The 10,761-nt window shown below is 26.7% G+C and overlaps 1 protein-coding gene across 1 annotated transcript; it reads right to left on the reverse strand.

The window, feature by feature from the left end:
* Positions 1 to 9,426: 9,426 nt before the first annotated feature.
* On the reverse strand, positions 9,427 to 10,330 carry LOC100797273 (mini zinc finger protein 3). Its single transcript, XM_003524760.5, has one exon. It carries the CDS (start codon positions 9,989 to 9,991, stop codon positions 9,752 to 9,754), a length of 240 nt encoding a protein of 79 aa, XP_003524808.1. The 5' UTR covers positions 9,992 to 10,330; the 3' UTR covers positions 9,427 to 9,751.
* Between the last annotated feature and the right edge of the window lie 431 nt (positions 10,331 to 10,761).

A 10,761-nucleotide genomic window follows, 5' to 3' on the forward strand; every position in this document is an offset into this window, starting at 1 on the left:
CCTAATTGTAACACATTAAACCACACGTTACAGAACATGAGTCCTTGGAAAACAATTTGGTGGTAAGACACCCAATTTTTTACCCGAAACAAATAATATTCGTTGGTGATTTCTAATGCACGTGTTGGCCCGTACGTGTCAGCCACACCCATCATATGATACCTACCGCAAGTAGTTATGGTGATCAGTTCATTCAGTTGTTGCATCTAAGAGCAGAGACCCATGTGACTCAGAAGGAAAGGTCAAGTACCAAGGGGCATGCGCTGTTTTCTTGTTTTATGCCATTTAAAATGATAGCGATACTTTTCTATTGCTTAAATTAGTCTCTTCTTCATTTATTTTTTTATTTTTAAATAATTCCCATTTTTTTAAATTGTAATTAAGTTCTTAAATTTATAAAGTTTAAATTATCCATTTGATCTCTATAATTTCACGTTTCATAATTTTTAATTTTTTTATTTTAAAAGTGATTTTTTTAGTCAATTTACATTTTAATTCTTTTTTAGTCCTTATAATTTAAAAGTGATATTTTTAGTCCTTAATTTTAATTGAATTTTAATTCTTATAGTTATAGTTTGAAAGTAATATTTTTTATTCCTATAATTTATATTTTAATTATCTTTTAATCTTTATTATAATAAAATATATAAAAATAATTAACTATAAATTAATTATAAATTATTAACTATTTTTTAATATAAATTATCTTGCAATAATTTAGTTACGAATGACTTGTTAATGTTTTTATCATATATAAAATATATGAATTAAAAAGATCATTTTCAAATCATAAGGACTAAAATATAAATTATAAGAAATAAAAAAATCACTTTAAAACTAAAAAATAAAAATGTAAACGATAAAAACTAAAAAAAACTTTAAAATTATAATGACTAAAATAGATACCAAATGAATAATTAAATCATTTATAAATTATTCTTTTTATCAGGTTCTAATCACATTGTTTTTGGATTTTATTAAGTATCCAATTAAAAAAGTTTAAACAGTTTAAAAACTTACTGAAAAAGTAACAGTCTAGACTTAAAAAATTTAAATTAGCATAATTGGATCCCAACAAAAATATGTTAACGGACCCAATCATAAATCATTTAAAAGTTCTACAACCAAATTACAAATTCTCAAAATATAAAGACTTAATTTTTTAAAATAATTTAAGGACATCAAAATAATTTTACCCTTTTTAATTTTTAATAATATTTTTAATACAACAATCAAAATATTATATTATTAAAATATAGAACAATAACATTTGGTTCGTTTGATTTCCTTTATGGCACAGGACAAGATGATTATGACAGGATAATTACCCAAGTCATAGAACAACTTTTTATTTTATATGTTGTTTGATGAAGCATGCACAACACATATAATAACGTGAAACTTACATGAAAACCTTTTAAATTTATGATAATTTGTTGGTAGAGTGGTTTATGACATTTGTGCTCCCGTGCCATTCCTATTCAAGTGTGATCTCACTGACCACCACCAACATGCCATTGCAGGACGTCGATCACATTATCTCTTCTCATTCCAAATTCACCGTTGCAAAAATCCTTGGACATGACTATGCTAATTTTGATTTCTCGTGCATATGTTATTTTGTTTGTACCAAAATCATCATTAAACCTTCGAGTTAAATATATTTTTAATCGTTATAAATAAAATAATATTTATACTTGGTCTTTTGAAAATAAATCATCTCCTTTTAATTCCAATTTATGAAAATGCATTATATGCGATCTCTATTTCCAGAGACTAGGGATCAAAATGAGACTTTTTGTTGTTAAAGACAAATTACATTAGTGTTATGGTGATCATCATGGTAACAAGGTAGCAGTCATAATAATGGTGATGATGAGAGTAATAGAAATAATGGTGGTTGTCATGATTGTTGCTGCAATAGTTAGGAGCGTTTAAAATCAAGCTAAACTATTTGTAAACCATTAAACCAATCTCAAAAAATTGAAAATCAATTAAATAAAAAATCACAAACTAAAAATTTCAAAAATCACATATTTTTTGGTTTGATTCGATTTTCAAAACTTATTATAAAAATCAAACTAAACTAAATATTATATTTTAATTAGGTTAAAATATGTTTTTCGTTCTTATAAAATTAAAAAAATTTGAATTTTGTACTTGAATTTTTTTTTAGAATCATGAAAATAAGTATTGATCTAAATTAGATAACATTAAGTAATTAATTACTCTTATTGATAATGTTGCACATGTTAGAAAATTTGTTATTATAATTTAAGCATGGCTATGTATAAATAATAACTTGATGTTTGACATGTCTCGTTAATACATTATGACAAAAGAATTCGTATTCCTATCTGTATTTGGAGTCTTTCTTCAGAATCCAACATGCATGTATCAATCAATCATTTTATATATATTTATTTTAAGAAATGACGCCAGTCCTAGTGTGTTAAAGGAGTCACGTGAAATAATGTCTTTGTCGATCTATTTCAGCATATATATGCTATTTTGACACAACTTACTCCAATACGGTAACTAATTTTTCTAGATATTTTGGCAATTTTTTTTGTCAAAATGTCAAAAAATGCTACTAATTATTCAGCTTACAGAGAAAAACAATAACTTCATCATATCTTTTGAGAAGGTTTTTGTAGAAAAATAATTATGTCTATGGAACAACAAAAAATCCATTCCCAAACACACCCTTGCATTGAGTTTGATTTAACCAGTTTGATAATGCTGAAAGAAACGTTTTTAATTAGTTTCTAGTTTAATTTTGGTATAAGTTTCTTCAAAGTTTTATATTTTAATAGGCTGGAATCTGCAGTTTCAATTCGATCTTATTATTATTATTAATCACGTTTTATATGTAGATATTTCTGGATCATGTTATATTTTGATTTGAATTAACTGTATATTCTTAGTGTCTTTACATTTTCTGCTCACTTGCTCAACCCCCACGTATTATTTTACAAAAGCAAAAAACAGAAAAAGAATAATCTATTTCTGTTTCTGTTTCTGTTTCGTACAGTATATTTTTTTGGTAGATTTTGGTACGTATTATGTGGAAACGGAATACACCGATAACAATGCAATTGTTGCTTTTCCTACAGTAATGTGTAACTCGAGAGTAAAGAAAGGAAAATAAAAACAAAAATCAGAGACTCAAAGTTGAGAGGTAACAAAATATATGCCTCCAAAATTCTATTTTTACTTTACTTTAGTCCGTCATCATACGAGTGATTATTGAAATTTGGACTTAGATTTTAACTCAATTCCATAAAATTATTTTGTGAGGTGATTAATGTTCACATTTTATAAGCACTTCTTAAGTACTATCTTTAATCACTAAATTTTATTAATATTTCTTTAGAAAATATATTTATATTCTTCATTCACTAGTTTTAATTTTTTAGTAAATAACTCGTCAAGATGGGAAAAAGGATAATGTACACCCCATTTGAACTATGTATGAGTGGAAAGAAGTGACAAATAAAATGAAAAACAAAAGAAAATGGAGAAAGTGACCGATGTAATAATGAATAATATGATAAAAATATAAAGAGAAAGAAAATTAAAAATGATATAAAAGAGAAAATAAAGTATGTTAATAATAACTTGTTAGAATATTAAAAAACATCATTTTCCACACACAAAAAACGTGTTCGAGTTGTTCAAAATAAGAAAGCAGACAAAACAAATACTTATCGTAGTAATTATGTGAGCTAACAAGTATGTATTAGTAGTACTATCTATCGCGTATTGGCGTTTAATTTAATAGCCTGGTGAGATCGATAAGGGACGAAGTTTTTGTTTGTTCTTGAGTTCTTTCCAATCAATCATGAATCATTTTTTTTTTTTGAATGCCTTCTTCATTTATCTGCGAAGAAAGATAGATATTTGAATACGGTTAAGATATAAGAAGTACCTAAGGCATATTTGGTTTGATTTTGATTGTCATATATAGTGACAGCTGCATGCATGAGTTATGCTTGTAGCTTTGCTATTTTTAGCTGAACTAATTGGATGTTGCAGCCCTGCAGTGAGTCCAATTTGGCCATTTGCTACTACTATTATTATTAGTATCCGTACAGCGGCAGAGAGGGGGATATGATTATCCAACAAATTTGCCTTCTACATATCAAATATTAATTGAAAGAGACATCTTCACGATGTAGGTCCTATATATTAATCTCAAGGATAAAGTTTCTACCACATCACCTTTTTCAAGACTTTAACACTATGTTTGATAAAGAAGTATGAAAAGAAATAAAAATGTGAGAAATTAATGAAAGAAGATAGGAAGAGATTGAGTAAAATTGTTTGGTTGGGATGAAAGAGCGTGTAAAAGAGATAAAATGTTTAAATTAAAGTTATTAGATAAGTAAAAAAAGAAAAAAAATTTAATAATTAATCAATTTCTCATTTTATCCTAAGACAAAAAAATATATTTCAGTGCCTCTTATTATACGAAAACTTTTTTTTTTAAATTAAGGACATATAATTCATTATATAAATGACATAATCCATTATATAACTAAAGCAGAGATGATCTGAGAGCTATTTAAAAAAAAAATGTCACATAATGTTTATGTCATTAGCATAATCAATTACGTCCTAAATTTATAATCCATTTTGATGTCTCGAGGTCCTTTCACATGATTAATGTTGTCCAAAAATCCCCCGCCAAACATATACCTTTTTCACTGTTCACTTTTAGTGGTTTTTATATCGATTTGAGATGAAATTAAAACTGCATGAGACCCACTATTTCAGTCCCACTTTCAACAATATTTTATCTTTTAAACAAACATCCATCAATTCAATTTTTCATCTCTTTTTTCACCTTTTCTCTTTGACATCTTCATCTTTCAATGCAAATGAACATACCATAACTATTTTAACTTTTAAGTAAAATTGCTTACTTTTGTATTATATAGATTATACGTAAAAAATAATTAAAACTATTTAAATATAAAGTTTTCATCAACAAGATGCGGTGAATATTTTCAAGCGATCATAAATGTATATAATTTAAATTTAAATTTATCTTCGTTGAATGAACATCCTTAAATTTATGATTTAAGATGATTATTCGAAAATTATCTTCGTTGTCATTCCAGTTAATTACAAGACTATCATTGCATTATTTTTAATGACAATTTTTGGGAACATCATTGTTAACACGTCATAAATAACATTTGTTTTAGTAGAGTAATTGTCATTTTAATGTGGGTTTTTATCTATTTTTTTATATTAAAAAATTTACATAAGTTGGATCTCAAAAATATATTTGAGTCAAAACATATGTCAAGACCAAAAATAATACTTACAAAGATACATTTACAAATCATACATCAATATTTTCATTTCAATAACAAAATTTGTACAGGCATTCTTATAGAATATGAATGAGACCGGCCAATCTTAATAACTAGACCATATAAATTGACTTGAGTTTTTATCTATCTATCTATATATATATATATATCCTAAACACCAAAATTACAAAACAGTGCAAGTTCCAACAAGTTCTTTTTTCTTGAAAGTTGGTAGGTTTGATATATTTTTTTGGGTAATTTAAAGAAATTAAAAACATATTTTCCTTTTCTCTTTAATTTGGTCCCAGTCCAAATAATGATACTATCTTCCAGGGTAAATTTGTTGTATATGCAGAATTGCAGATCTTTGGGCGGCTTCAAAGCCATGGGATCTGAATATGGGTGAATAAAATATTAATTGAAATAATATTGAATAGTATATTGACGTATCTTCGTTCAACTCTATGAAGCTAATCATTCATAAAGGGATATATATATTTTTTTTCTCTACAAATATATTTCTTATGGATATATAAATTTTAAAAACGAAAAGCCACAAAAGGGATCGATTTATATGCTTTTAATTGCATTGAAGAATATTCACCAAATTAACAGCGGAAAGTTGAGAATTAGAAGGCAAAGCATATATACATGCATGCATTCCTATCTATCCCAGACAGAGCATAGACATATAGTTTACGGTCATCCGTCCATATCTATACCTAATTATGGGCTCACTACATGATTTAAATCCTTACTCTTTTCCACACTAGACGGTCCCTACAATACCCATATGAATGTTTGGTTATGTCTGCCATAGCTGTCTTCTTCATTTTCTTTTCTTTTCTTTTTTATATAAAGTATGTCCATTTTAAATACTGGCTCTTAATAAATCCCTTATACCCACGACGGTGTAACTAAAGTGGAAAAAATGTCTGGAGTCATTCAAAATATGAACCCAAATGGCATGGATAATAGTTACCTAGTTTTACTCGAATGAAATTAGTATTTAATTAGGTAAATAACTTAGACTATATATGTATTTTTTTTATTATGATATGTTTGCAAAATATTTACTAATTTTATTAATAATTATTTTCAATAAGAAAATTTAACTGATTATCTAGCAAAATCTCTTTTTTAAATTAACCACAATTTTTCCATTGAGAAGACTAGAACATGAAACCTTGATGAAGTGATATTCGAATATATAGTTGTACTCCGACAATATAATGTTGGTAAATTAGAATATTTGTTTAAGATTCTAAAAATTACAAATTAAAAATTGTGCAAAAATAATTACTTTTTTTAGAAAATTTATGTAAAATTTATTTTTTAATTACAATTATACACTATACTTCTTATTTAAAAACATCAGTTATAATGTTAGATATTTTATAAGTTGTTCAAAATAAAGTAGCTTTTTCAAATAATAAAAATTAGTAAAATAAGTTAAAAATAATTTACAAAATTCAAATTATGTTTGACAAGCCGTTTTAGATAGATGTTAGCATTTTTTTTATTATTTGGAAACTTTATTTGATCTGATTAGTAATTTTGATAAACAAATCTTTTAGGAGCTTGTAGTGTTTTTTTTTTTTTAAATGCTACTTCAAATAATATTTTTTTTTAAATATTAGCTTTTAAGTTCCAACATATTATATTTTATTCCCTTTTTTGCTCTTAAAACATATATTAAAAAATTTACCTTTGTTTTACATAACGCTAGGGGTAGGACTTTGTTATTATTTTTATTTCTCTTAATTTTTTTTTATTATTATTGAATTTATTTTATATTGATTTTTTTTATTTTAATATTTACATAGTTTACATTATTTTTTTTATTTTTAACATTATATACTTCAAGTTATTTTAACCATTATACTAATAAATATAATGAAAGTATAATTTCTAATTAAGTGCATAGTATTTTATTTTATGTTAAACTTTGGAAATATTTTCAGATACAGTATAAGATTAATAGTAAAACAAACAATATGAAAAAAAATATCATAATTGAAACAAAAAATGCAATTAACATAATTGATTTATAAATAAAAATTAATTAAAAAATAAAACTATAAATACTCCAAAATATAATTTTATCAATAAAATTGAAATGAAATTTTAATAAAAAAATATATTACAAACATATTCATTTTGTCATTTTATATTTATTAACTACTTTAATAAATAATTTTATTAAACACTTATAATTTAATAAGTTAACTTAACAACTTTTAATTTTTTATTACTAACTAATTTTTTTAGCTTCCACCACTACCTATAATACACAACAACGATTTTCTAAGGGATCTCAAACCTATGACTAGAAAATGGGTGTTGCATTGTACAAAGTGTGATGATATAGCTTTATCAAAAGTGAATGAATAAAACCCTAGCGAATGTTTATAATAATAAAAAACGTGAAACAAAGAAAGAGAGAAGAAGAGTTGACTTAGAGGAATAAATTGAATTCTTATCCCAAGAAGCTAAAATAAAAAGAAGAAGTCAAATTTCTTGCATTTCAAGGAGAAATCAAATTCTTATATTTAACTCATGTAACAAGAAAAGATAAAGTATATGATTAATTTGTAATAAAAAATTATAAACATGTTTTTAATATAGTCATTGCACGTAATAAATAAATTATACTTGTATTTTGATATACAAAATGTATTATATATAAATATAAATATATATAATAATAAAAGGAAATTGTTTTGTGTGGTTTCTGTATTTTTTATTATATGTTTGTGATTTTGAATTTGAATATTGTACATTAGGGAGTTATTGTTGCAATTGTAGCTTGTAGTGTTTTTTTTATATATAAAGAAAACTTTCTGCATTAGTTATGCGTGTGATCTACGTAGAAAAAGAGGCTTTCTAGATTGATATTGACCATAATTAATGTAAAATTCAACAACCGATTTAGAAAGTACCATTTTTTTACGTCCACCGATTGAAAGTTTTTTTTGTCCTTTTCTTTTTAGTTTTTCCACTAGTGCGTAAAAAGAGTAAGCTAGCAAGATAAACAGTTTTTTTACAAGTTCATCTGTCAGTCATGTCAATCTTGACCCAATTTCTGCAGCTAGAGATAGTTACAATGGATTCATCAATCTTATTAGATGAAATTTAGTGATTCCTATAAATTTTCATTCATTAGATTGATTATAAGATTAATTTTCATTCTGAGATTTAGTTATATTTAAAAATTTTAGTCTTGAAAGAATCAATCGAACTCATTTTCTCTTGTAAATTTAATGTGTGTTTTTAATTGACTATATCCATTGAATAATACTTTCTAATTTAGTGTTGATTATATTTTAGCGCCAAAAATATATAATTAATTATATTTTTAGTTAATTCATACATCAACCATACATACTTTCTAATTCATAGCAAATTCTATGATTAATAAATTATCCTTCATCAATGTATTCATAACTTTATAGGCAAATGCTAATTAAGATATTTGTCGTGATTTTTTATTAGAGGAAAAACAACAAAAATAACTAAAAAAGCAATAGAGTAGTACCCATCAAGTGTGAAATGAAAATCATTAAATAAAAATTAAAAGAATATTTTCTAATGTATTAAATGCTATTCTGTAAAAAAAATTGCTATTCTGCAAAATTTAAATAAATATTTCAAACATTTTTTTGTATTATTCTTCAATCAAAATTAACATTTCATCTTACGAGCTTTTAATTTTAGTTATTAAGATGAAACACTAATTTTTATTAATAATAAAATAACACCAGAAATATATATGATGGAATATTTAAGTCACGTTTTTCTTTATTCTTTTAACAGATGCAGTCTTAATTAACGCGTAATCACCACTTAGTCCATTGTCTAAGATTCCCACCTATTTTTGGTGAATGAGAAAAGGTTAATTACAAGATGACAAAGCAGCGTTGGCTAGAAAATGATACTAAGTTTAGAAAAATCAAAATAAAAATCAAAGCTCAAGGAGGTGGATCGCTTTATCTTCACTCCATTTTAGCCTACCTTCACGTGCCAGATTAAGTCTTATAAACAAAGGAAAAAGACTTGGAGGAGCAAAAGACAAGAAAGAGAGAACAACAATTGAATAATATTCCAAGAACTAAAAAAGTCCATAAGTTCAATATATTTTCTTTTACAACAATATCAATATCAATGTCTATTGTATCGGCAATCAACACTTAATTGCAAGCACCAGAGAAAAAAAGCAAGATGGGAAGAAACTTAAACCTTCAATTCAATCATCTAATTTGATACACAAACTCTGCAAAATATATATATATATATATTGTGTTTCTATTTTTTTTATTCCTCATTGTGGGTGGTTCGTACGAATCATATATGAAGGAGCAGAATTGGAAAGAGGGGTAATTGTGTGAACTCACTCAATTCATATGACAAGTTGAGAACTTGTTCGTTCAGTTTACGCCGTGCAGTACTTCCCTCTTGTGAAAGTTCCTGTGGCAGCCGCAAGCCGCACACGTAAGCGCCGCATTTGTTCCTTCACCGGCACTGGCCATGAATTCCCTGCAGCCATCCACAGCATAACCTCCCGTGTTCGCCGCATGATTCTTCTGGCACTCCCCGTATCGAATATTCCCCACCGCTGGTGATGACGTGGCGTAATCTCGCTTCACGACCACCTGCCTCTTTTTCATCTTTCCCAAAACCCTAACCCAATTCAATTCCCTCGTTCTCTGTGTGGTTGAATCTGGGATGGATCGATAGATCCTTTCAGTTCTTCATTTCACCCAGAAAACGGGAAAGATAGATAGATATTCTTCGTGGAGATATATAAAATAATATAGCGCACACTAGCTGTGTCTATATACAATTAATGTATAGCTGGTGAATAACCCTAACCCTAGCATGTAGATTTATAAACGGGTGGCTAGTAGGGGTAAAGGTGAGGAAGCACTAGGTAGGATGAAGAGATGGAAAAAAAATTGATCATAATTCATTAGGAATTGACCAGAAACTTTTTGGTGCTCGAACTTTATTTTGTTTTCAACAGGGAGTAGTATATGTATAAGGACACGCACAAAGGGAGTACTGTAGTAGATCGAGAAGTTAGTCACCTAAGCATTAATTACTATTGGTGTATTAGCCAATGAAGGCACAACACATCATCAATAGGGAGCGGTGGTTCTTTTAATTGGCTACAATATATGCAAGATGAGAAAGCTAAGGGCTAAGTTAGATCATCTGTTGTTTGTTTTGGAAGTATATCTAATAAGCATGATTTTAAATTGCAGTTGCAGTGTTACAGTTGTATTGTCATAAGTCAAAAAAAATTTATATTGCCGATAGTTGCAAAATATATAATTGATGAGGTCACCATTGCAGTTATGATTACGTTGCGGTTAGTGATAATACCTTAATACTACGTACGACCATAATTACAGTAGTAAAACGTTATTTAAAACCA

The sequence above is a fragment of the Glycine max genome, chromosome 5 (assembly GCF_000004515.6).
Source record: "Glycine max cultivar Williams 82 chromosome 5, Glycine_max_v4.0, whole genome shotgun sequence".
Lineage (NCBI taxonomy): Eukaryota > Viridiplantae > Streptophyta > Magnoliopsida > Fabales > Fabaceae > Glycine > Glycine max.